The following is a 27,291-nucleotide window of genomic DNA, read 5'->3' as shown; positions in this document are numbered from 1 at the left end:
GTTTCCTCTTTGTTTTCTCACTCCTGATAAATAAATTCAAGGCAAATCTTTATATAGGGGATTCTGCCTTCGTAGCTGCTGTCAAAAACCCTTCTCTTGGTAAATCATTTTCTTTCCTTCAGTGTTTTGCTTCTCTTTGTCTAGCAGCAGTTTTATGTTGTCATTCAGTATAGTGCTGTAGAAGCAGCTATTCACAAAAATAGCCCTGATTAGACAGACAAGTGAGGCATATTTTTCTTCTCAGGTGACATAAGAAAAAAGTCATTCTGAAGTTGTTGTAATTCATTTGAACTTTCATTGTTTTCAGATCAGGCATAGTAATAGAGTATATGCAGAGATTAGAAATTCATTATTTACTGTGATACTGTCAAGGAATTAGAAAATACTATATTTACATCTTCCTCTTTGGTTTGATATTTTTTTAATAGAATGCAGAGCTAGGCTAGGAAACTGAGACATTTGTCTCCAGACTGAAGACTTGTGATCTGGTAGAAATGGATCAGCATCTGGAATACTTGACAGAAGAAAATAAGTTTAAAAGGGTTAAATGAAAGCACCCAACAGACTGTTTAAAAACTATGAGCAAGTTCCAGTTTGGACTGGGTATTATGGGAGCTATTCACTTTACTGTAAGAGATTATGCATCATGAATTTCTTAGCAAAACCAGCAGCTGTTAATTTATATTAAGGTTTTAAACAATGACCTGTTCTATTTTCATCTTCTGTTGAGGTAAACAAATTACCATTAAAGTATTTTTAAACACTGTTTTTCAACTTGCAGGTGGATACAGGCACACAGATGGCAGATAACAGGTATGTTGGACTGTTTTCGTGAAATCTGGTCTTCTGTGGGAGAGTATTTTTTTACCTATGAAGAATGGATTACCAAACTTGGATTAGAATGAAATGGTAATATTTTCTCAAACTAGACTGTGTTTCCTTACAGCAAGGACAAAACGCTCATTTGATACAGGAGACGCTGAGATTGTGGTGTATTGGATACAGAATTACTCTGTTCTTGGATTAACGTAATTTATATTGTCGTGATTCAGTTTTCAGTGTTCATATTTAAATTCTCTAAAGACTTGAAGAGACCACTAATCCTCAGTGTTTCACTGATCTGTATGATTTAAGCATGCAAAAGGCACTGTTTTATTTTCTAGTTTTTATAGCATTTTGGAACGAATAACAGGGTTGTTAAACTGGTGTAAATACATACGTAATGCTGGTCTTTCAAGGCTTGCAGTGCGCCAGGGTAAGCTGGATAAGCTAGTCTATCTGGTAACTAATAATACCCATTTGCATATGTGATATGTTTTCTCCTTTTGTATCTGAGTTAGGGTTAATTTCAGCAATACCCAGTCTGTATTTTGCGAGCTATAAACTGGCAGGGAACACAGGGAATGCTTGCTGGCTATTGACTCATTCTGGTCCCTCTCTTTCTCCAGCACAGGAAGTGTGATGGAAGACATTGTGGCAGGGAGTGTCCTCCCTCCACTGGGAAGGACAGGGACATCTCTTTAGAGTAGAAGTGAATGTTTTTACTGTTAATCAAAACAACGTGATATAGAAATTCAAAACGAAGAGCTTTGATCTTTTGTTTATCTTCCTTTCTTATGTGTATCCTTTCTCATGTTTTTCTTCATCACTTACACTAAAAGGGTGTCTTCTATTGTTTGCTTGTGAGTAATAACATTTCCTGTCCAGAGTGACCCAGTACAGATGAAAGGCCAGACATTCACTTAATGAGATAAATTTATCTGTCAGTGTTTTTTTGTTTTGGGGTTTTTGTGTTTTGTTTGGGGTTTTTTTGCCTTTCCTTTGCATCCTATTCATCTTAGCAGAACTAGTTTCATATCCAAACTTTTACTCTCAAGTTCTGAGAAGCTTGATGACATAAATAATGTCTTTTAGTGGGACACTACTTTATAAAACTTGTCCTGTAATAAACACTGAAAATTCAGAATACTTTTGTTCTTAAATGTTAACATTTTTTGAAGTGATGCCTTTTTAATATGTTAAACTTTTAATTCTTGTAGTAAAACAGAAGATACTGCTTCAGATTCTGTGGAGGCTGCTAAAAATGCAAGCGACAAAAAAGGTAAGAAATACATAGTAGTAGGTAACATTACAAAGGTGGAATAAGCCTATTGCCTTGTGTTTTGAAGCTTCTTTATCTACATTTCCAAAACCTTTACAGTCAAAACTACAGATGTGTTCACTTTTGAAAGCAAAGCAATGTTTTCCAGGCTAACTGCTCACTTTCTGATGTTTTCCATATTTATTGCAGCCAAGAGCAAAATAAAGGCTATATTTTTGTAACAGTGGAAGTATTTTTGCATATGTTGTGACTAGGATGATTCACTATGGCATGAAATAACCCACTAGACGCTTGCAATAAGGTCTGTATAGACTAACTTTTAACAACATGTGATCTTTATCAGCATAATTATTAAAATGAGAAGTCCTGTATGTATGCTATTCTTTACTATCTTGTTTGTAGGAAGATGCATCTTTATAATATGTCATCTTGAGGTTTTTATTCTTCATTTGGAAGGTCTACAGATAAGTGCTGAATAATGCTTTTCAAATTAATACTTCTGTGTGCAGAAAAGCTACAGTTCCATTGTTATTAACCTGAGCACTCAAATTTGTAAGTTATAGTGAAATATGTTTCACGTACATGGCCACTGAATGTTCTTTAGGTCTCACTTTTTTTTTAAGAAAGCCTTTGTGACTGGCAATTGGAAATCGCATATAAACTGGTAGACACCATTGAATAATTCTTATAGTCAAGTTGGATTAAGAAAAAACAACCCCCCCCCCCCCCCCAAAACAAACGACAAAAACAACACACAAACCCACCTATATATAAGCTTCATCAAGTTAGTGTGTGGTATGCAATTTATTGTTTTTAATATCTGGGGAGAAGAGCTGTGAGAAGGAATGGAAAAATTTGAAAAGCAAATGTGTTCCCACTATGACTACCTGTGCAGTTATGAGTAAGGATTTTTAACTCCTAACCAGAAGCATTTTAGATCTGACTTCCCATAAAAATAGTCTTCTGTGAACTGTTGTGATGACTGTTTGGGGAGTCCTACAGATAGTAAAAGTGTCTTGATGTAAAAAATTAGTTGTCAAGGAAATGGTCATAGTGCTATGCTGCTTTGTTGTACAGCACACAAAGTTTTCGTCAGGCTTTTTTCAGGAGTCAGACTAACTGGAAAACACTTTTACAAATGTCTTGGGAAGTGTAATTCAGTGGTTCTTCTCTTGCAAATTTATATGTGGCTTAGAAGCTACAGCTAATATAGAGGGAGGGTAGAGAAACTCCTATCTTGCACTTTCTTACACGAAAGGGAAGACAGGAAATTTGCTTACGTACTACTTGCTTCTAAAAGCAAAGACTTGAGATATTTGCAAAGAAAAAGGTGCATTTTCTATCATTATCCAATTTTATCTTTCTGAAATCTGATCCTGAAGTAATTTTGCTTGAGTTATTAGTTAACTATAGTGGTGCTATTTGAGATCTGGAAAATAGTATTTTTACTGTGACTGCCGTAAGACACACAGTATGACAAAAGTGCTATAAATATATTCAAATTTGTTTTAAAAGTAATTTTCTGTCTTCATAGAAAAGCTAGCAGACCAAGTGATGCAAAATCCACAAGTTCTGGCAGCTCTACAGGAACGTCTTGACAACACAGCGCTTACTCCTTCAAGTTACATTGAAACGTAAGTACAGGGCATAATAAAATTCCTGAAAGACTGAAAGCATAATATGTTATTACTGTATAGTTATGATAGGAAATTAGAACAAATGATTCACTAAGAAAAATGGTTGACTTAAACCATGATTCATAGTGGCCTATGTCTGGAAGGAAGAGTCAAGTTTTAGTTTACTTACACAAAATTGCAAACAAATTTTTGTCTAGTTCAGTATTTTCCTTCGCTATTACTATTTTGGTTAGAAATAACTCCTCTCACTCCCACTTTGTTTCCTTCTGTGACCCTTATTCTGTCAGGGCGTGCGCTGCATTGATTGATGATTTCTATAAGATTGCTGTCCAGGATGTAGTGGAAAGTTCAGGACCTGTAAATCCCTAGTTTGAAGCTTAGTTTTATATTAACTGTAGAGTAGACTTAAACTTTTTAAAATTTTGCCTTTAGTAGATATTTGTGCTTTTATTTCTTCACTGGGAATAGCTGGTAGACCTCTTTTTCAAAAAAAAAAAAAAGCCATAAGAAGTTCTTTTTACCTGACTGTATATAAATGCTTAATAATTCAAAGTACAGATGGGCAATGTGTACTTTTCCCCTGTAGAATGCACAGTTCTTATTTTTCATAGATGGATCAGCACAACTCTAGTCTCAAAGTTTAGGTGTACCTTTGAGAACAACTTGGGTAGGAGAGGATTCTTTCAACTTTTTGAAATAGGTTTTGAAGAAATATCTATGTTTGACATAAGCCTTTTATTTTAAAATTGCATTTAGTTATAAGCAGCCTGTTTCACAGTGATGTGTTAAATAATGCTGAGGCAACTAACTTTTAACCTTAAAGAATTGTTTGGTTTTTAGTTTACCAAAAGCAGTGAAAAGAAGAATTGATGCCTTGAAACAGCTCCAGGTGAAATGTGCCCATATAGAAGCTAAATTCTATGAAGAAGTACATGATTTAGAGAGAAAATATGCAGCGCTCTATCAACCCCTTTTTGATAAGGTGGGAAGACTATGTATAAATCTTTGTCTCCTTCTAGCTGAGTCAGTTCTGTTTGCATATATGTAATTTTACATCTTCAATTACATTCTTGATTTTTCTAACACAGAGAAGAGAGTTTATTAATGGGGAAGCTGAACCCACAGATGCAGAGTCAGAATGGCACAGTGAAAATGAGGAAGAAGAAAAACTAGCTGTGAGTACAAGCTGGGTAATGAACTACAGATATATCGGATTGTCAGAATTAATTCCTGTACGGTGTTTTCCGTTGAAAGACTCATCTTTTGGAAATAAAGATTTTATCAGTAATGTGCTCTTGTGATGAATACACTGTTCTGTCCAATGAAAGCTTTTAAACTTCTAGTTTAGCCTTTTTTCAAGTTTGTAACTTGAGTGAATTGAAAAGTTGCCTTTGTTTGCACTGTTCGTAACCTGTTAACAGTATCTTTCTGATAATGGGTTCCATTCCAGTGCTACATGATACCCCAAGATAATAGAAGGCTGGCTGTTTGTCTGCCTGTCCCCTTTATTTTGGGGGACATAATTAGCTTTCATTTCCGTAAATACAGATTAGACATGTCACCTAGTCATAAAATGGAATTGACCTAATAAAATGTGTGCTAGTTAGTGGATTCCTACTTGTCTGTTGAGTAGGAGTTATCTAGAATTAGGAGGGATAATATAATCTGCCTTTTACTCTCCTGTCATAATTTTTGGAGATATATACTCATGGCTTGCTTCTTTTTCTCAGAGAAGTGACCTGCTTGCAATGCTGTGTTTGCCATTCTGTCAGGTTTTCTTTGCATTTTTTCCTTGGCCTGTTTTCCTTCAGTTTCCTTTGGACACTGTTCTGTATACAAAGCGAATTGTTCTCTTTGTTTTTACTGATCTCATGAGATTTAGCATGACACAGTACTCCATGTGCCTAAGCAAAAAAAAGGTTAGTTAGGCTTTGTGTAAATACAGCATTGACTGGCCATATTCCATGCAATTATAGGATAAGAAACATGTCTAGATGGCAAGTAAACTGCTGCTTCATATTCTTGACTAGTCATAACCCTGCTGTTCAGAAGATCTTATATATTTGCTGCTATCTAGTGGTGTAAAAGGAAAGGTGCAATACAACTAATTCAGACTGCGAATTTCCTGTTTTTTGGGGATGGAGAAGTGACTTAGTCATTCTTCTTTTTTGTAACATTTGACATCAGTTATGTGTTTTTTTTATCCTGTATCACAAAAGATTAATAATGGAAGACAGTGTAATAATGAAAAATAACCAACTTTACCAAGTATTCTGAAAAACTGGGAAGCTAAAACAGTATTTCAGAGGGCAAAGTTAAATTTTAAATTTTTAGATGAAGCCCTGTAAATGGCACATGAAGCTACAGAAATGAGATGAATAGAAAAACAGAAATGTATTTATATTTTTTTTCTGTTTGTAGAAAGATAGAAATGTGTTTTAATTATTTCTGTTTGTCAAGTCAATGAAACTGTCCCTTGGTCTATTTAGTCTTTGTACAGAAGAATTCCAAATGAGTTGAAAGTAAATCTGAATTAAATGTATATATGTTTAGTTGTGTAAATAAACCTTGTGTCACTTCATTTACAGAGAAAAAAGTGTAAATTGTAAATGTTCCTTAAACACAGCTTCAGAGATGGCAAATGTTTTGTACATCTACCTCTGCTTATTAATATTAAGAAGTTGTGATTTCATTTCTTAAATGTTTCTGTATTTGTTTCACAGGGAGACCTGAAAAATGTAGTGGTAATAGAAGAAAAAGCAGAAGCAGAAGAGACAAATGTCAAAGGAATTCCAGACTTCTGGTTTACTATCTTTAGGAACGTAGATATGCTAAGTGAATTAGTACAAGTAAGTTTCTCCTCTGAAAAGAATAACTTCTGTCATGCGTTCAATGAATTGCTACTTTTTCCACTCAATAGTGAGTGCTTGTGGAATGTGTGTGAGACACCAAATCTTGAAAAAAATATAGCCTCAAATCAAGAGTCTTCAGAATCCCTAATATTATTCCTGAAGATGCTTGAAAGGCTAATGACAGACAACTGGAACAGCTGACCCAAACTGCTAAACACTATGTGAATTGTTTAAGAAATGATCTTGTAACAACCTTTGTAAGTACTAAAATGCAAGTTTATGCGCTGTTGGAACAGGAACAGCTGTTCCCCTGTAGTTTTGTTAATTTAGTCCATAAAGGATTATTTTTGCATTATTATAAGCATACCCATGGATTGGTTGAATTCATGTTAAATAGCTTATGTAGTTTTGCCCTCAGTTACATTAATTGCTTTTAATGCTGTTAAGGAAGAATTCCCTGAAGCCTATCTTTCTGTGAATCTCACCAGCAATAAATATCCTGAATGAAGTTATTTCATTTTCAGTAATATTCATGCAGCCTAGCATGATAGCAGCTTTATTTACCGAAGATGAGGCCTAATGATTGAGAATTTGGCACGTGATATTTGGAACTACGATTAAGAAACTTGGATCCAAATCTGAACTTTAGCTGAAATTGTTGAATAATTACAAGGTTTGGTTCTTTCTTAAGAACAGGTTGAACAAGAAACTAGGTTAAAATTTTGTTCTTCTAAATATTGCCTGCTGAATAGGAATTTCTTTTTTCTTTTTTTTTCTTAGGAATATGATGAACCAATCTTGAAACATCTGCAGGATATTAAAGTTAAGTTTTCTGAACCCGGACAGCCTATGGTAAGTTTTCTCTGGTTGTTTCTCATGAAGATTGTAGTAGTGAAGTGAACAGCATTTCAAAATTTTCATTCCATTCTCTTCAGCTGTAATGTGTGTTGGGGGTTTCTTTCCAGGCTAATGTCTTCATGCTTTGCCTTTTAAAGATTTATCTTCAGCTTTCCTGACCCTTTGCACTTTCATCCTTAGCCTGGACATCTCTGACATCGTTGTAGTTTCTAGATTAAAATTCTGGCTCAATTCTCTCTAGTTTTCACTTTCTTCTCTCAAATTCCAAATTAGCTACTCTTACTAATAAAGTTACATGGCTGCTTTTGGTTTGAAAATGAATTGTGGAAAAAATTCTGGGTGCTACTTACTATATTGAATATTTCATCAAAAGAAGAGATGTGACTTAGTAATATTAATCAAAAACAATGATGATGGACACTGCCTATTGAAAAGGATTGAAAATATATTAGATGGTCTTTTAAAAGTGTACCTAATGAGTAATTTGTACTTTGCCTTTTTTTTGGAAGTTGTTTTCTTGTTTAAGTTCAGTGCACAGAAACAGATACTGTGTTTGTCGAAAAGAAGTTGTTCTGCTGCTTATTTAATTCATGCAGACTATACTTATTCCTTGAACTCATTTTGAGGGGGAGGCAGGGAAAAGGATGGGATTTGAGCCTACGCATCCTTTCTTTAAACTTCGTCCTTGTGGCTTTTTCCTTATGTTTGGTATTTTTTGTTTTGTCTTACGGAGTTATGGTCTTCTGACAAAGTATAAAATAAATGCAGGAAATGCTTCATTGAAGGGTCACTTAAGAAAGATGGAAGGACTTTCTCAAAATACCCTTTAGATGTTAATAACAGCTGAAGCAAAGTTAATGGTTTTTTGTGGGTTTTTATTTTTCAGTCCTCATTGTCTTTCTCTTATTAGTACCAAAACGCTTGAGCTGATAATAGGGAAGGGAAGTAGTATGGACAGAGAAAAATTGGGAATTAAGTTCCTAAATATTGCTAGGGCTGAAGAGGAGGATGAGTTTTATGAAGAAAATGAATTGTTTAAGCACAAAGTAAAGTATTCTAAGAAATTGGTGGTTTTTATCTTGAAGCATATCTATTCGGTGACATTTGGATGATTTGGGAATAGTTTTTGTCCACAGCATTTTTGTGTTCTCATTCAGCTTTGTTTTGCGGTACCTTAAGTTGAAGAACTGCTCTTAAAACATCAGTGGCTTTATCTTGTCTTGCAGTGTTTTTAACCTCTTGACAGCATATTTCTGTCTATAGGTTCCATTCCAATGCTACATGAAATCCAATAATGGAAGGCTGGCAAATTCCATGTCCCTTCTGTATTTGGAGACAAAAGGATGCATTCCTAACTACTTGAGTGAAACCTGTTATCCAGTTGTGTGTGACTGTCTTGTCTGAAATTCTCTGGCTATTGAAAATAGGTGCAGCAGTGGTAGCTTTGTACTGTAAAAAGTTCACATTACCAGTGTGTAATAAATACATTAATTCTGCTGGGGATTAGGTTTTGCCACTGAAAGAAATATGTGATAGTTAGGAGTTTTCTGATTTACCATTGACCCAAAGTGATTAACTGTAGTTACGGTCCTCCAAAAGTAGATTTACCTGGCTACAGGTAAATGGTCCTTCAAACTTCTGTTTGCTATAGCCTGTATATATAAACTTTTATCTGTATGAAGCATAAGCGATTCCCTTACTATTTGCTTTTATTTATTTATAATCATATGAATAAACTTACATATGTTTGTATAAATACAATTTCTACTTATGTATCTCTTTGGACATCAGGATCCTTAGCTAACATATTCAGACCTGGATGATGCATCTGGGTATAACTTAAGTAGCTTAAAATAAGGAAGTTCTCTCTTTTTTGAACTTCATGAGAGCATCTCCTACTATAGGGAAAATCTAAAAATACATGCTACAAAGGTAAGCTGATACCAAAAGCAAAGATGTCCAAATAAAGTCTACTGGACAGGTTATTACAACAGTTCAAATAGTATGTGAAACTTGAAGCTGCTTCTTATTGTCTCCTAATTAGCAGGCATAGAATGAAATACTGAAATGCAGTCTCTGCAGATATTTTTGTCTTGCTAGTTCTTGGGATCCTGCATGCTAAGTAGTATGGCTGGTTACCTATTTATAACCCCAGTGATGGTTTGTGGGACTATTTAGGTACGACTGTTAGCTTATCCACTACCAGTGACTAAGTTTGTAACTTCCCCTGAGCATGTTTGCCAGAGAGAGATTTGCCTTAGCTGAAGACGCCCTCCAAACCGTACTAGCTGGCTTGAATTGCTTTAAAATGGAAGTAAAGCTGAGATAGGCTATGTGAACCCAACACAGATATTCCAGTGCACATCTGGTCCCCAGTGGCTTCCTTTCCTTAAACTGTGAGCGTGTGAGTTGGGAAGGCTGCTGTTGCCACCAGTCTCCATCATTCCTTGGCCACTATCTTTCCAGATTTCAGTCACATGAGATTCATTGGGTCTCAGAAACACTAAGGGGCCTTTGGGAGATGAGTGAGGGGTAAGTATCTTTGAACATGCTGTTGTCCCCAGAGTTATTTATCCTGTCTGCACATGGTGGGCCTTCAAAAAGAGAGGATGGCAAGGCATGATAACAGACCATTTTCTGGCCTGAGTCCCCCAGTGCCTGGGGAAGTATATACAAGGCTGGTGTTTTTGGCAATTATCTAGTCTGTTTTGTATGCACACTAGGTCTAGTTCTTATGGCGTATTGCTGGAGAAGTAAATAAAATATTTTAAGGTAACTGTTAAGCATACTGTGGCTGTGCAGTAGGTATGGTGATGTTGGGGATTTTGATTTTTCAACCCTTCTGCGTTGAACTGACCTGCAGACTTTTTCCCCTTTCAAGTAACTAAAGCAATGCTGCTGAAAACCTTTATTGTTTCCCCTGTTCCAAGGCAGTTTGAGTTTTGTTTTACTTTTAAATAGTTCAGAGTTGATCCTGAGTGCAAAGTGGGCATATATAACATTGTGCAAGCAGTTTTTGAAAGCTTTACAGATTTGAAAATTGATGCATTGTGTATGCTGCAGTTTTCCATAACTGGAGCCTTTTGTTCTCTATGTAAGAAACTGAATTTCTGCAAACAATTTTCAGGTGCCACAGGGGGCTCAAACATAAGCAGAAACACCTGCTTCAGGCTGTAACCTGTTAAGACATGTATAATCTTAGGCTTCAGTTTATGAAGTCAGTGTTCTTTTGCAGGATTTTCTATTACCAGATGGAAAAAAACCCTCTGGTTCATGGTTGAGTGCACTGTTTAAATACAGACTCCTGCAATTTAAATTTTTTTTAATTAGAAATAAAGTCTGTTTCAGTCTAAGATCATGACATTGAATGATCAGAGTTGGGGGAGTAACAGAACCTAATGGTGTTATTCTGACATCAAAATGACTTCAGAATAACAACTTCATCGTCTCTAGTCAAAGGATGATGACTAGGCTTCCACAGAAAATGAAACCAAGACTTTTCTCAAAGTACTTATTTCTAAGGTTGCTTTTAAGACAGCAGTTCTATATTTAAAGGTGAGTGAAATGTAGTAATTACCTGGTTATAATTTGAATGTTAATACTAGCCTAGCATGTTCAGCTTCCTGCATGTTCAGAATTGGTTGACATTCTTCATTTCCTGCTTCTGCTGTAGTTTGAAAGATATGTTTGCCATCGAATTCTTATTTTTTTTCCTGTATTCAGAGTATGATTAATGGTAATTCTGCTGATGCACTACTTCAAAGAAAAAAATTAGCAGTAACATAAAATTATAATGGAACTTTCTTCCAGTCTTTCTCATTAGAGTTCCACTTTGGGCCCAATGACTACTTTTCTAATTCAGTCCTGACAAAAACATACAAGATGAAGTCGGAGCCAGACAAGACAGATCCCTTTTCATTTGAAGGACCTGAAATAGTTGATTGTGAGGGGTAAGGAAAACTTGAAATTCAAAAAAACCTTCTGAAGTAAAAGTCCCTATTTTCCAGATGCTGTTTTCTCTTACTGCGATAATGATTAATGAAGATAAAACAAAGCTTTTGCTGACTTAAAGACTGGGAATGTTTGTAGGGATGATGATCTTAGCCTCAGCATGCAGAAGTAACAGATACATAGATATAGATACGGTTTAACGTAGTGTGCGTTTTAAATCTTACACCTTTCAAATTTAATAGATTACTAATGAGGTAACAAGCCTTTTATTTCCAGATAACTGGGTAAATTCATTAGTCGTAACATTTTATAGACTCCTATCCTCAGTCTGATAAGTAGCCTTAGACTCTCCTGGACTCTTGCTCATCTCTGCAATTTTTATTTCAGCAGTACTTTTGAATCTGGCAAGAATTGGTCATATGTATGATCTGTTCTTTCAGCCTGTTTTGAGGCTGGAACATACTGACCACACAGTTTGGTTCTGGCAGTTGTGGCTAATGCAGCAGGTTTTTTTGGCAAAATGTGTTCAGAAACCGACTGTGGGATAGTGAATTCTCATCTCTGTTATGGAAGTCTAGTGAGTTGGACACCACGTTAGAGTTTTTCTTTGGGTAAAAGATTGTTCTGTCTAACCTAACCCTTTCTCTTCCCATCAGTGATCTCTGCTCTATACCTGATGATCAGTGCCACGCCAGAGCAGAGCTGACACAACTGAAAAATGTTTTTGTACCTTATTTTTCTTAGCTTCCTTGGTGTTTTTCTGTTGTTTGGGGTTTTTGTGTGGGGTTTTTTTTCCCCTTGAAGGATGTGTTTTTGGGTTTTGGTGGGAGGTTTTTTTGTTGGTTTTTGGTTTGTTTGTTTTTTTTAAACTAACACTTAAGAAATGCCAAATACTTGCTTTCTTGAAAGCACCCTGACAACTTCAAAATTTTTTGGGTTTTAGTGCTACAATGTTGGCTTTTGAATTGAGTATTCACCCACAGTGAGGCAAAATGTCTACTTGCAAGTTTAGTGAAAGTTGTGCTTAAGTAAAAGGCTAGTCCGCTTTGAAGAAAACTTTAGTTAATTACAGCAAAATTTTTTCTGTTCAAGTCTTACAGAGGGGAATGCCTTTCAAAAATTGCTGGTATGTTAAAACTTTGATTTCAGTTAATGTTTCCTGATGAAGGTTATACATACTGGAATAAGTAGAGCAGGAAAACATTTCTGTGACTTTTTATACAGGTTGACTGTAAAACTGTTGACTCTGACCATTTATCTATAGGACAAGATATTTTGAGGCACTTAAGGGTTATTGTGACACCATTATTTCCATTAGAAGAGAACTAGCTGTGTTTACCACTCATTCTTTGCCATGTGCAGTTTTGGGTAAAACTGTAGGTGGATGGAGGGAGACTTTTAATTGAGATAAAAGTGACAGTTTGCACAGTAGCAGAAAGGAACTGAAAAGTACTTTCTAACTTGCTGTGCTTGACTGCCAGGTCAGTCTGAGCACTGCTCTTTGGAGAGCTAAAATGTGCCTCTCCCTGGTCACTCTTTGTGCATTTATTTTTAGGGAAACTGGACACTGCCTTGGCCTGTAGTGAGAGGACGTAACGTATTGTTTTCTACTGGTCTGACTGTTGGAAGAATAATTCTCAACTTTTGAGATTTTTCTGGAATAGCTTAATCATGTCCTTGGTTACAAAACTCCAGTAGTTGGGGCAAAGAGGTATTAAAGTACGGGTGGGGGCAGTGATTACTCTGCGAAGACAACTATTTAGCTTTTTCATTTAGGGAAGTATTTGTTATGTCCAACATACACATAGTCTCTAGCACTATGATGCATCTACTTGTCATCTTGTCAAGTAGATTCAGTTGCCAGTGTGTGTAAAACTAGCTTTATCTAGAGAATGATAAGCCATCTTTGCCTTGATGTTTGTTGCTCTGATGCTCAGTTCCTTATTTTCACTGATGTCTTGTGTTAAAATGCTGTTTCCCATGTGTTGTCTCTAGGTGTACTATTGACTGGAAGAAAGGAAAAAATGTTACAGTTAAAACAATCAAGAAAAAACAGAAACACAAGGGTCGAGGCACAGTTCGGACAATTACTAAACAAGTACCTAATGATTCTTTTTTTAACTTCTTCAGCCCAATAAAGGGTAAGCTTGGAAACTGAGAATTTAGGATTCTTAAAATATGTTGTGTTTTATTTATATGTATTTGTATTTATACAGCTTAAACCTACAACCTATTTGTGTTGCTGCATTATATACTTTCTTCTTACTAGAGAAAGACAGCAAACTGCAGCCCATCCAAACAGATCATTTCGTTCTGACATTATTCTGTAGAATTTGGCCATTAGGTGTGCTGTGTAAAGAGGATTCATAGTATGGTAAGAGTCTCATGTAGAATCTCCTAAAGAAGTTGACTTGTTTTACCACAGGATGGCTCCATGCGTCAATTTGAGGTTTTTAACATGGGAAAGAAATCTCTTCCAGTGTTGGTCACATTCTAGCATATCAGTTTCATTTAAACCTCTGTGTTAAGTTACAGAACTCCCTGTGGTTTCTTCTGTGATTAATTAGTGATCCCTAATACTCCATACATACCTTCCTAATTTTCCTAGTTACCTAACATTAGATGTGTACTCACATATTTAGAACAACTTAGATGGATTTCAAAAACATTATTTCTTCTTGATGCATCTCCCATTGTACTCTTTTTTTCCAAACATGGATGGAAGAAGCAGTTTACTTTGGACTTCAGAGATGTACTGAACAAAATGGACTTTAGTTCTTGATTCAGTCGTGGGCTATTATGAACTATCTGTCCCTTCCAAATACCACTGCAAATCCTTGTGTACGTGGGGATAAGAAACAAGTGATAAGTATTTCCAAAGTTGGAGTTTGTTTGGTACAGAAATGTCCTTTAACCTCATTTTTTTTTTTGTTACAAGTAGTTGCTGCTTTCAGAAAGGAATGATGGTTTTATATTGTTTTTTTTTAAATAGTTAAAGGACATACTCTGGAGGTAGCTGCATAAGAAAGATAAGACTATGACATCTCTGGCAGTTGATAGTTGCGTTTTCAACTTGAGAACAGACTGAGCCAAATTATCACTTTCACAGTAGGATCACAATACCATGGCACCTGAGTAGAGGAGGGAAATCTGTTTTTTGGAGGTGGTGTTGGTGTTGTGTTTAGTTTGTTTGTTTTTAAAAAAACAACCAAACAAAACACCCCACCCTGTTCTTTACTGGTAACAGTAACAGGCCTTTTCTCAACAATGCTTGGCAAATTCATGACAAAATGTTAATCTACTTGATAGCATCTGTGTTTGGGGAGAGGAGAGGGTTTGTAGTGCTGTAGCAAAATAAAGTTATTGTAATTACAGCATTAATATAGAAGCAAAACGTGTTGGTCTTTGAGGGGAGAAATGTGATCTGCATGCCTTTGGAACCCGTCTTTGTAGAAAAAGTATGTCCTGTGCAAAAATCTTTGACATCAAAATGGCAGCTTTCATGCTTTTATTACAGCACATAAAATTCTTGCAAGTGCAATTTCTGTGGGTTTAATTTAGGATAAATCTGAATCGTTTTTAAAGGTTTAATAGTTAGCTTCTGAAGACTTTATAAACTCCGGTGTTTTCTGGTATGAGAAGGTCTTTATTTGTACTGTGTTTTGTCATCTTGAATATTGAGGTGGGCTAGACTATACAAACTTTTCTTAAATTTACTGTCTTCTTTTTGCAGTATCTGGTGATGGAGAGTCATTGGTAAGTTTACATTTCTGAAATTGCACAATTGCTCTTTGCCATATCTTTTTTGCTAAACATCTCTATAGTGACTATTCGGGTTCTTATTATTAAGTTCTGTGTTTTTGTTGTTGTTTTTGCTTTTGCCGAAGTTGAGCTCATCTTGATAAAATGAAAGATACTGTTGACTTCTCCAGGTAATCTGTTGACATTTTGCTGTTACACATCTTGCTGATCTGAGACATCTATAATGATCACCCTTGAGAAGAGGTCATTATTTTCTCTAGCTGCTCAGCATTACTGTGTGGCTGGTAAAAATCAATCTGAAGCAGTCTGAACAATTCTGTAACATCCGGTGTCAGAACCAGCAAAGTCTGTATGAGCCTTTTTAATAGAAAGTGTTTCAGCAGGCCAGTAGCCTGTATGTAGAAAGTAGGAAACTTTTAAAATAAATCTCAATTCTGCAAATCTGGATTTAGACTTGCAATATTTCTTTTATTGTTACAAAGTTAAGTATACTGAAAGTACCTGTGACCTGAAGGTTGATGTTGATGACAGTATGATGTTTCTGAAACCTGTAACTTTGAAATACCTTTGTTTGCTCTTCTGTAGCACATCACATTTTTAATAGAAAAATCAAACTGACTTGCTTTACAGGATGAAGATTCAGAGTTTACTTTAGCAGCAGATTTTGAAATCGGACACTTCTTCCGTGAAAGGATAGTCCCTCGTGCTGTGCTGTATTTCACTGGGGAGGCTATAGAAGATGATGATAACGTATGTATGCTATCAGCATTTTGTTTATTAATCACCATGTAGATAAAAACATTATCTTTCTTTTCTGATTAGACTAGTATGTAACATCAATTACATGAGAATAACAAAAAACCTGAAGAGATTCCTATTATTTGGGAATAGGAAAGAGTCATTCAACTCGCTGTGAGTTATTAATCTTTGCTTCTGGAAAGGGCTTAGTTTCAGTTACTGTGTTTGAATATGCTAGACCTATTACTGCAGAAGATTTTATGCAAATATTAGCAGAGCTAATAAAACCTTGCGTTTGTTTTTCAGTTTGAAGAAGGTGAAGAAGGTGAAGAGGAGGTGAGATGCATACTGTATCTTTTATAGATAACTGTTTACCTACTGAATTCCAGTTCCAGAAATAGTCCTATATGGAGCAGAAAATAGTTGTTCATAAATGCTCTTGTGTATGATACTTCTTTCCAAAAGAGTTCAGCGTTCCTGGCTTACAAAATCTGTGGCTGTTTTTCCTCTTCACAAAAGTACTTACTGCAAGAACATTTATCCATTTTTTTCTAGCATTTTAAAAGCTGCTTTCTGCCATGAGTCAAAAATTAAAGATGAGCTTTTTTTGCTTGAGTGTTGCATGATAACAATCTTCAGTCTTATTTTTAAATATCTGTTACTTAGGCAGTAGTGGAATTGAGCTGTCAACTTTTAGTTGTCATAAGCTTGAAGACTGGGCGTTGCAAATGTAAAGTAAAAAAGGGAGAACAAGCAACTGCTCAGGATAAAGGCTTAATTTAGGCTGGAATTTCTAGTACACCAAGAGCTCTGGTCCGTTTACAGTAGTATTGTATGAATACAGACATAGTGTGACAGGCTTTGCACAAAACCACTAAATGATATCACACTAAAATGGACTAATATCCTTTACAGATAATTATATTTCTATTTTACTGCTTTTACTGTGGTGTTCTTGCTAATTGGTTAAAGGTACATACCTGGCCGTCATCAAGTTCACGATAATAGCGTACATCAGAAGTTACCAAGCTGGTGGTCTGATGAGAGCTGGCAGCCTTCAGCATGCAGTCTCTCTTCTGTCTTTGCAAGTTGCAATATGGGCTTCTGGGCTTAGGCTGTTGAGTGACTAAACACTTTCTTATTTTTATTTTTTTAAGCTGGGTCTTGATAGAAGTGTACGTGTATTTTTAATCTGTCTCCAGTGCCAGATGTTACTACTTGGATGTAGGCATGTGTACCACAGAGTGTGAAAATGCTGCAGGAATACATAGCCTGTCCACAGTAATTGAAATAAACAGAGACTCTTTGGAAGGAGGTCAAAACAAAGAACAAAATTAGACATACATACTTATTACCAGAACTGTAAAATTCCAAATAATAGGTCAGGTAGAAGTTAAAAAATTGCTGGGAGACTGCAGCAGCTTATGTAGGAAGGTTGCCTTAAGCCATGCTGAATCTTTTAAATCTGTTTTAAATCTTCTTTTGAAGATTTTTGCTTTAAGATTTTGAAGATGCTGAATTCTTTTAAGTCAGCCCAAGTAGTTTTAATGTTGACATCTGAAACACTCTGGAATACAGTGGTAATATCATTTGCTATTTTGGTTTTTCTCCATTACAAAAAGTTACACTTTTAACCTGTTTTAATTTCTGTTAGTTTATCTCTATTTTGTCATAGGAGTTGGAGGGGGAAGAGGAGGGAGAAGAAGAAGAAGATGCAGAGAGTGATCCTAAGGTAGGGATTTTTGTGTGCTTAGTCATAACACAGGCTATAGTCATGAGCCATGTAACTAAGGTTATAGTAGTTTGTGAAAAGATGAATAAATTATTAAAAAACAAAAACCACCCTAGCTTCTGACTGCAATGTTTTCATCATCTTCAGCACTCAAACTGCTCTTAAAAGTTAATGTTTCCATAAACAGAGAAAATGTAGGTCTTGTCTTCCAACCTGCACCAAGAAAAAGATAACGTTCGAACTGTGTGCCTTTACTTCTCAATGGTATCTCTGTGTAATAGTGATATATGTTTTTCCTTTAGAAAGGTCTTACTTCAAATATTCTGTGGCTGGACTTCAACTTAGAATTATTCTGACAAGTCTCAACTAGCTTGTTTGTTTATTTTCTTTTTCTTAGAATTGTTCTTTTTGGTTGTCCTGATGGCTGCAGGTTAGACTCCACATGTCTGTAGTCAGCTAGAAATCAAAAAAAGTTAGTCCCCAACTTTGAATTTTAAACTTTAGGAGACCTGGTTTAAAATTCAGCCTTAAGGGTTAGTGCTCCTTCTGATAGGTATTTTTCAATCCTTCGGTCACGGTAAAGTTAACGCTTACATTTAGTGAAGCTGGGGCAGTGATGACAGACTTGTGTTCCTTTAGTTCTTAAAACATCAGCTTTTAATTTTTTATAAAGGCACAGATGAAAAAGTGAAAGGCATGCAAAACTGCTTGATCTTGGGATAAAAGTCTTAACAGCAGCTTAACAAGTCACTCTTCTGATGTAGAGTTTTATATGCATCATCATATCACTAGTAAATGCTTTTTGTCACCATATCAAGAATTGAGCTTGTTTGTCTTTAATGAGAAACACTGTATACTAAAGAAAGTCTGTCTTGTGGAAAGATTGATCAAACAGGATTAGAGTGGCAGAAATGAGTGTTCTGTGGGATCAAATTGTGGTGGTGGTAAAAATGGGAAAAAGTGGGACAGCTGAGGAACACAATGTTAGTTGTGTATTGAAGTATATTTGTGCTAGGTATCAAATATCCTTTTAAAGGATTTGGTATTTTGTAGAAAAAAAGCTTAAGGTATCTTGGAAGGTTGTAGTTGTTGCTTCCTGTATTATTTTGTACATTTCACTTTTCATTCATGCTGACAGTTCCTTTCAATTTTTTCCCATTTAGGTGTAATTTAAGTCTGTTTATCATTCATACATTTCTAGGTAAGGTGGAATTCCATTCATACCTAACTTCCAAGAGTCCCATTTGTAGCCATGCAATGTGGTTGGTTTTCTGTTTTGTTTTCTGTTTTTTTCCTTGTATGGGGAAGAGAAATGGGGGAGTGGTGACTTCAGAGTTTAGGTTTTATTAGTACAAAATAGAAAGAAATGTATATAGAGGTGAATGCCTTTAAATCATATAATTAAATTAGATTTTTCAGAATGACCTCTCTGCCTTCCTGGCACACAACTTCTGCTTTGCCTTTGTAGCAGTCAAACTGTATTTTGTATACACATGATAAAAGATACTGAGACTTGTCAGACTTTATTTTTTCCTTGTTTCTAATTTGATGTTGCACGTCTCTTTACTGTTTCTAGTGTACTTACAAATTATTTCTTAAATGTCTCCTTTCTTCTTGAACTCTTGTAAGTCATCAGCTTACTTAGTATGTCTTTTCCAACATTATTCTTATTTATGCTGCCTGACAAAGGCAGTCAGTCACTCTTAGAGGCCTTTTCTTGAACTCGTGATTCTGAACAGGTATTGCTGTCCTGCTCATCTGTCTCTATTTAAAAGAAAAAAAAAAAGTTCTTTCTATCGTATACTGTCATCTCTCACCTTTCATCCCATGCCTCATAGAGAACAATGCCTGCAACAGGCTCTGTACTATTTTCCCCTGTATTTTAGGCTTGTATCTTTTTTTTTCCCCCCTTTGGTTACTTAGAAGAAGCTGTAGTCTTTCCAACTCATTCCCTCTCTGCATAGATAATGTTCTTCTTTGCTTTTGTTAAACTCAAATTTGAGCTGTTTTGGTTTTTTAATTTATCTCCAATCCGATATGCTTTAAGAAGTCAGCCACCCTGCCTCAACATACTTGCACTGTTTATTTACCCACAACAGTAGAACATCCATTTGTCACAACAGCTTATATGTTGTCCTGCTGCAATGTTACACATTCTGCCTTCCCTTCTTATAATTAAAAATTGTCAGCCACTGGCTTCAGTTTTTCAAGTCAGCTTGGAATTCCGTTTTTTCTTTTAATACTCATATCCTGATCCTGTTTTCCATTCCTTCTTCCGTATATCCCATTTTCTGGTCCTGTTTCTCCTTGTCCTCTGCCCCTCTTTGCCTTTCAGTTCCCCCCGTTTTTCTTATATCTAGAATAGTTTTCCTTTTCATGTACACAAAAAAAACCTATTCTTTGGTTTGTTTTCCTTTCCAATCCAATTTCTTCTCTTCAGTCACTTCCATATTACCTCCTCCTTTATTGTCATACAACATTTGCTACATAAATGTCAACGCTTTCTGCTTTGTTAACTTTTTCCTCTTTCCTTCCTTTCACTCCTGTCAGTTTTAAGTACATTTGAGTTGTTCAGTTAGAACTAGGTCATTAGCATAAGTGCTTTGTGTAAGAGACGATATGTATAAGTTGTGGCTTTGGAAGACTGAGCAGATGATTGAAAGTAGCTTCGGAAGATGCTACAAAAACAGATAATGTAGCTTGTTCTGTCTAGTATATTTTTCTATGTGCTTGCATGCCCTGTTCCTTTAGCTGCTCCTATTTCACACTACTGATGCTAAGCTTGAAAAGAAAAGTAGCTGACAAGGTAATATAGAATGCTGTTTTGAATTATGAACTAAAAAGTTGCTGTGGAGAGAGACTGCGCATGCTTCAGGGTGCTTAGCTTATCTTTTAAGTAACAGTGGCAGAAGGGCCTGTTAGCAGCAAATTAATTTTCAGAACCTTTGAAGTGTTCTGTCCAGTTGTGGAGGAGGCAGTTCAGACCACTTGCTTGCTCAGCTCCAGTTAGCCCTGAGTTTACTTCCTGTGTATATATTTGATATCCTTGCTTTTTCTCATTCAATGACATAGATTAGAAAATGAACAAAGATGAGGTTTAGCTTTAGGACCCCTATTTCATGGTAGGACATTTGAAGTATTGAAAGGCTTTCTTCCTTCTCTGCTGGAAGGGACATCAGCTTTAGTGCCTACTGCCTGCATTGATCCCACTGTTGGCAGCAAAGTCTGTTTGGTAGTCGGATGGTATCTTGGTGGGCTTGCCCGTGCTGCTTTAGCAGATGGGAAGCTTCCCAAAAAGTGATTTGTATAGGTAAGGAGGTAAAGGCTCGACTGCTCTTTGAATCACCTAGGAATGTGTCCTGCCTAATCTGTTCAAACATTGAAGATGAATAGAAATTCAGTGTCTCTTTCAGCAGTAACTTTAGGTGAAAAAGATCTGGTTTGAAAGGATTAAACTGCTAAGACAAATGGCATGGATGCTTTGGATTTATGCCTCCCATCCTGTAGGACACCAGATTAATTGGCTGGGTAGAAGCAGTGGGCTGTGTGTATGAAAGTCACAAAAGCAGTATTACTTCAGACTTGCTTTTCTTCTCCATTTTAGCCCTATGATCCTGCAAATTTTAGGTGAAATTCCCTTGTTAAATTTGATGCGTGTCCTCTATGTCCATAAGCAGCTGATGCAGTTTAGCTGATGTCTGAGCAAGTGGTCTTGTACGTGAGCTAATTAGCTCAAGTTTCTTGCACTGTTCTCCTGGGTAATCAAATGCCAGAAGAAAAATGTTCTTGCCCATTGGAGCAAGAGTATTTTTTTTATTCTGAACAAGTGATGCAATAAATAAGAGGCAGTGGCAAAAAAGCTTTACATTGATGCTTGTTAGCAAAAGAGAAAAAATAGGTGGGAATCTCTTACTTAACTTCTGTATCTCCATTAGAACTGCGTCTCAAACTGGAATCAAAGGCCTGGAGTAGTTTAAGCTCTTTGCACAGAATAAGTAAATATTATGAAATACTTTAAAGACATAAAAATTTAAAAATCCTACCACTTTTCATATGAACTTAAGTCATTGTTCATGACTACTACAGAGCATCTCTTTATGACAAGAATAATTCTTGTCTCTGTAGTGCTGGTAGTGAACTTCAGTACATGTGTTTGCTGCTAAATTTATTTTAAAATAAGATGCAATTCTTCCTTATTTTTGCCAGTTAAAATCTCTGCTTGGTCTTTATTGCCTGGCCGATGCACTTCACCACCATTTCTAAGATGTCTTGGGAAGTTAATTTAGGGAAATACAGCATGAATGGAAATCTTGCTAGAACGGGGAGAAAAATAGAGCAGGGTCTGTCTAAGGCCAATAAATAGATTGGTAGTGGTTGGCTGACCGAATGTCACCAGCAGTCTGGGCACTCCAGGAAGAGCAGGCTCAAGCTTAATAGCCTTGCCTGAGGGAGTATGGGCGTAATATCTCAATCACACTTGCAGCTTGGGGTCTGGCCCCGATCTTACAGGAGCCATTAGAGGCCAAAGATAAGTTTCACCATGTGTGTGCCTGATGAGGCAGCTGTAACTTGAAGAAAATAGTAGTCATCTACTTGTGCTGTTGTCATCTCGGTGCTAGACTGAGATGTGTTATGTGGGGCTGACGGGTAACCGAAGGCAATATGGAGCTTGCGTGCTGACTTGCTTAGCAAGAGCAGTGCTGTGCTATTGAAAGGGTGGAAGAAAATTGATTATGTTGGGATCTGGATCTGAGGTACTGCCTTGTTACTTATGCCCTGCTTAAACATTTTTTTTTATATATGGTCAAGATAGATATGCCCTCAACTGTAAGCTAAAAATAGCATAAACTAGCAAAATTCTCCAACAACTGACTCATATCCGAGAACCCCTTAAACTGTATTTTTTTTTTCTGTCTGAAAGCAGTAATCAACACTGAAAGGTCCTTAAGGAACTTTGTAATCTCTGTGACTCAGTTTTTACAGGATAAAGGTTTATATGCAATAATGACTCAAATGTTTACAGAAATAGACAAGTATAAAGAAAAGGTAATTAAACTTATTAGAAAATATAGTAAGGGTTTTGGTTGATCATTAAAATTTGGCTGAAATGGTTGCAGTGGTCAATGTAAGTGTGTCTGATGTAACAGGTGAATAGGAAGGAAGGAGGGAGATGGAAAGATTTTTAAGTAGTTATTAAACAACTGGTTTATTACTTGATTATGGCTGTTATCCAGAACGCATGGGGGAGGGGAAGTGATGCTGTGCACTACTCTGTAGCCATGTTCAAATACAAAGCAGTTGTAAGAAAAATAGATACTTTCGGAAAGCTTTTTGATAAAAATGTTGCTGCTTTTTGATTAAAATGTTGCTGTTTTTTGCCTGCCTCTAAATGAAAAGGAATAGCATGCAATGTATTACCAGTGGCAGGTTTGTTTATTTTTTTAACAGAATGCTAATTTTGTATTCTGTGTAAACATATCCCCCTTTTCAAGAGGGAATTCATGCTGTATTTAGTCCCAGATCAGTGAAAATGAATTCACATCAGTGTCATTTGGAACCCCTGGCAGATGAGAGAGTACAAAGTTGAAGTTAGCCAGATGTGCTGGGGGAGGAAAACTACAAGGAAGAAGTCTGAAAGGTCTTTGGCATATCTGTGCAGAAGAGACAGCATTTGGCTTTAATCCAGGATTCCAGTGGGAATGATAGTGACCGCTATAACCCTAAAGCGGTTTAGGTGAGGAAGGGAAAAATAGTCTGGGTTTAGTGCAGATTATCAAGGGCAAAACTTATGATAAGAAATCTTAGTTGCACCTGTTCTTCCTCACTGCAGGCAAAATGCTTAAGTTGTCTTAGCTCTTGGTCACTTGATGTATAATGAACTCTTGCATGTTTGCTTCTGTTTACAACACATAAAGCTCTTCTTTAGGATGGTTACTAAGAAACATTTTATTTTGTGGTCAGTGACATTCAAGGTGTCATGTTTTATACCTGTATCTTTCTTTACTAGAATTCAGCAGGTTTCTGTGACTGCTGTTTGTTTATAAGAAACTATATTAAGAACGGTAAAGGGAGAAGCAAACAGGAAATACACTGAATAAATGACCCTGCTTTCTAAGAATCCGATTATACAACAAAAAAGCAAGAAGTGCAGTGTAAAACCTGAAGTTCTTAGCTGTTTGAGTACTTGTTCTCCTTCCCAAATACACTTCCTTTTGCCAAAGGGGAAGTTGTTTTACTGCCTAATGAAGGTGTTTCTACTTTTACATATTCAGATTAACATGTGGACGACTTGCCCAGTGTTAAACTGTTGAATAGTTACCTGCTGGTGATGCAGAACCTAGAAGAAATCAACACATTAATTACATTTTCATCACCTTAGCAGAAAGGGCAAGGCTTCTCAGGAAAAACTCAAACGTGCTGCAGAATAAGCAGCCTACCTTCCTCCCTCCTCAGAGTTAGTGAGGAGGTGGCAGTTTATTGTTAAACTGTTTAATAGGAACTGAAAGTCAAATTGAGCCTCTGGTGAAGAGGAGTAGAAGGTGTTTTGCTTGCTTGTTTGTTTGAACCTTGGCCTACTGGATGGAGTGTAAAGAACGCAAATGTAGATTAAAAATACGGGGTACCAAGCAGTTGGGGGGGACCCAATAAATATGGTGACTGCTGTCCAGACCTTTATGATCTACCTTGAGTTTACATGTAGCTTTTTTGTACATGCTAGCGATATCTCTAGCTGATTCAAAACTGCATAGCCAATTTCTTTTATTTGTTGAAGTATTCTCTTGTATGCCATTCCGATTTTTAACTGTTGTTTTTCTTTTTCCCTTTATACAGAAAGATTCCAGCCAACCTGCTGAATGCAAACAACAGTAATAAGGAAATACCACTTGGAAGTGATATTTGAACAACTTGTAACAAATATTTGGATACCTGGCCTGCAGTTCAGGATATTCCACCACTGCAGCACAACCTTATTAACAATGCTTAAAATTAATTTGTTTTAAAATGCATGATTTTCACTAACTTTTCTTTATTGCTTAACATGTACAGTGGCAACTTCAATGCATTTGGGAAATATGAGGTTTAAATAAAGCACACTCTACAGCCGTTGGTACACTGTAGCTAAGTATGTCAATAGGCCTTTAGAGCCTTTTGCCCTATGCATAGGGGAATAGTCCAGACTACCAAGTGAGGATTATCCATTTTCTTGTTAAACATTGAAAATTGTGGAATAGCAATGTGCTGAGAAGCTAAAGTAAATGGATTACATGTATGGTAGCTGAAACAGATAGAGCAATATGACTTTTTTGCTAGTTCCCTCCTCCCTTTTTTTAATGTTTCTTGCAACCTACAAATTGAACTAGTGCTTGAGCAGCTTTAAATGTCATATTTATTATCTCAGTAAAACCAATTGAAGGGGGTGTCATATTTGAGACTTAGTTGTTCATCTTACTATTTATTTATTCATGTTTGTAAGTACTTTGACAGAATTAGTGCTTTTTAATAGTTTTTAATATACTTGAAAATCTTCTTCCTCTTTTGCATACAATATGGGTACTTGTAAAACAAATAATTTGAATTGGTCTCAATGTAGTAGTCTAGACAGAAGAAACGAACTTGCATCAAAATGACAACTCTTCTGGATGAAGATCAAAATGCAAAGGCCAAACTGTTGCTGTTGATGGAAGTGGGTTGCAGCCAAAGAACCAGAAAATCTCTAGTAGTCTTACTGCTTAGTGTCCAGCATGGAAGGACCTTTCACTATGAACACGGAAATTTATCAAAATTCAGTTCAATAAATCTGAAGTTTTGGTGTCTTACTTGCAACACTGAAATTATTCCATTCCACAATTTGTTTTATTTAAAGGTCTGAAGTCTTCAAAACTACCTTTTGTTGTTGTGTGGCACTTCAGGTACACGTTTCTAGTTTCAGCATCCATTGCCAACCTCTGGCAGCAGTTGAATAGCAGCTGTATCAACACTGTGACCAGGCATGTAGAGTGCTCCAGCCTTACCTTACACATTTGTAACTTAATACGGTGTTTTCAATTTGTACAGAATAGATAGAATATTCTATTAAAGTTGTGAAACATGATTGTTGGTGCCTGTCTGGTCCATAATGCTTCCTAGGTTAAAAGAATATCCCTATGACTTTTGGTAGTGAACAGTGAAGTGTTTAACAAGGGGCATGCCGGCTGTTTGGCCTCGTACAGCTCTTGTCCGAACATCCTGCTAGTTTCCTTTGGCTTTTGGCAACAAAGAAAAAGGAGCCCTTATAACTATCGCACTACAACATGCTTTGATGTAAATCAGAACAAACTTGCTCAATTTGCAAGTAAACAGTCTGGAATGTTCTGTAGGATTTGGGGCTTTTTGGGGGCGTCATTATTAAGGATTCCACATGATGTATGCGATTTGGTCATGGACCAGGTGAGGTGCAGGGGGACATAAACTGGTTTATGACTTGTTAACCAGTCATTAGACTATAGGGTACTATGGCAGGCACAGAGAACAGCGTAAAGGCATGTCTGACGAGGGGAGGAATAATGAATGGAGTTTGCACATGTGCAAACTGGCTAATAACAGTGCCAGTGATGTTAGGCACATCAAATAGAGGTATTTGACCAGCTTTTTTTCTTTTTGTATCAAAAGAAATTGAATGATAGTTCCCTCATCCTAAAGAAGTACTCTTTGCTACAGGGTTAAACAGGAGTGCTGCTACCTGGAGATAAACATCTGCAAATTAGCACACCGAAGTAATTTACGTGCATGAATCCTGAAAGGCAAACTTTAATTTTGAGAAAACGGGAAATTCCAGAACTCGAAGAGCAAATGTGCCAGCATTCAGGGAGCACAAATGAGATGGGCGGGTAATGAAGCTGCCTAGCGAGATGCTCGTCCTCAGGAAAGCGATGGGAAAGCTGAGCTGGGATTTGTTAAAGCAGAGTTAACTCCAGCCGACACAGCCTGATAGAAAACGGATCTTGTCAAAACCAAGCTGTGCTCTTGCCATTACAGATCTAGCTGATGATGGCAAAGATGAGCATTTCGTAGACTCTTTGTTTTCAGGTGGTTATTTATACACTTTGTCTACAGGAAAAGAAACTAACTTGAACAGCTCAGCTCATTCCTTCAGCAGAAAAGAGTATCGAGAACTGATGGGTTGGTTGACAGAATGTCACGGCTGGACAAATCCAGGCTGGATGGTAAATACAAGGAGTGTGGATGTGCAAAAAGGAGATGAGTGATTGCTGGGAAAAAAAAATAATAAATATTGGTGTTTTCTGAAGACTGTGTCTTAAGACAAATAAATTGGGGGCCCTATGCAAAATTAAAGTTTTAAAAGTGGTGAGGTGATACCAAAAAAGTGAGTCTACGTGCATACCTGCCTGATTACCATCACAGCAACCTGATAAAAGAAACTGAAGTTTAGTCTGTGGGAACATGCTCTTTTGATGCAGTCTTCATGTCGGTAGCTTTTCATTTGAGGAAAAAAAAAAAAGCTCCATTTCTGGGTCTGAAAGTTGAAGCAGCTGGAAGTGCTCCAAGTGAGATTAATTTGGTGTGTTGCCTAGTCAGGCTGCAGCATGATTAATAGCTTCTCAGCACCTCGGTTGTCTAGGAAGAAAGCCTTGGAGGTACTACCCCGCTGCCCTATCTGAT

The 27,291-nt window shown here is 36.6% G+C and overlaps 1 protein-coding gene across 3 annotated transcripts; it reads left to right on the top strand.

Annotated features, from left to right (window-relative positions):
- The first annotated feature begins 782 nt into the window (after positions 1–782).
- Positions 783–25,723, top strand: NAP1L4 (nucleosome assembly protein 1-like 4). 3 transcript variants are annotated; one of them, XR_663809.1, is made up of 15 exons: positions 783–813; positions 2,040–2,101; positions 3,636–3,735; positions 4,579–4,720; positions 4,827–4,913; positions 6,462–6,587; positions 7,371–7,442; positions 11,259–11,398; positions 13,395–13,540; positions 15,133–15,155; positions 15,792–15,911; positions 16,206–16,235; positions 17,554–17,631; positions 18,795–18,832; positions 24,463–25,723. XR_663809.1 is itself a non-coding variant. In XM_009328536.1 (15 exons), exons 1-14 carry the CDS (start codon positions 800–802, stop codon positions 18,798–18,800), a joined length of 1,125 nt encoding a protein of 374 aa, XP_009326811.1. In that variant the 5' UTR covers positions 783–799; the 3' UTR covers positions 18,801–18,832; positions 24,463–25,723. The 3 variants fall into 3 exon arrangements, 2 of the variants coding, with proteins under 2 accessions (XP_009326811.1, XP_009326810.1); XM_009328536.1 differs by having other exon boundaries at positions 17,575–17,631; XM_009328535.1 differs by lacking the exon at positions 18,795–18,832 and having other exon boundaries at positions 17,575–17,631.
- Positions 25,724–27,291: the final 1,568 nt, after the last annotated feature.

Source organism: Pygoscelis adeliae, unplaced genomic scaffold (assembly GCF_000699105.1).
Source record: "Pygoscelis adeliae isolate BGI_AS28 unplaced genomic scaffold, ASM69910v1 Scaffold166, whole genome shotgun sequence".
Taxonomy (NCBI): domain Eukaryota; kingdom Metazoa; phylum Chordata; class Aves; order Sphenisciformes; family Spheniscidae; genus Pygoscelis; species Pygoscelis adeliae.
This window is presented reverse-complemented; position numbering and strand designations above follow the sequence as displayed.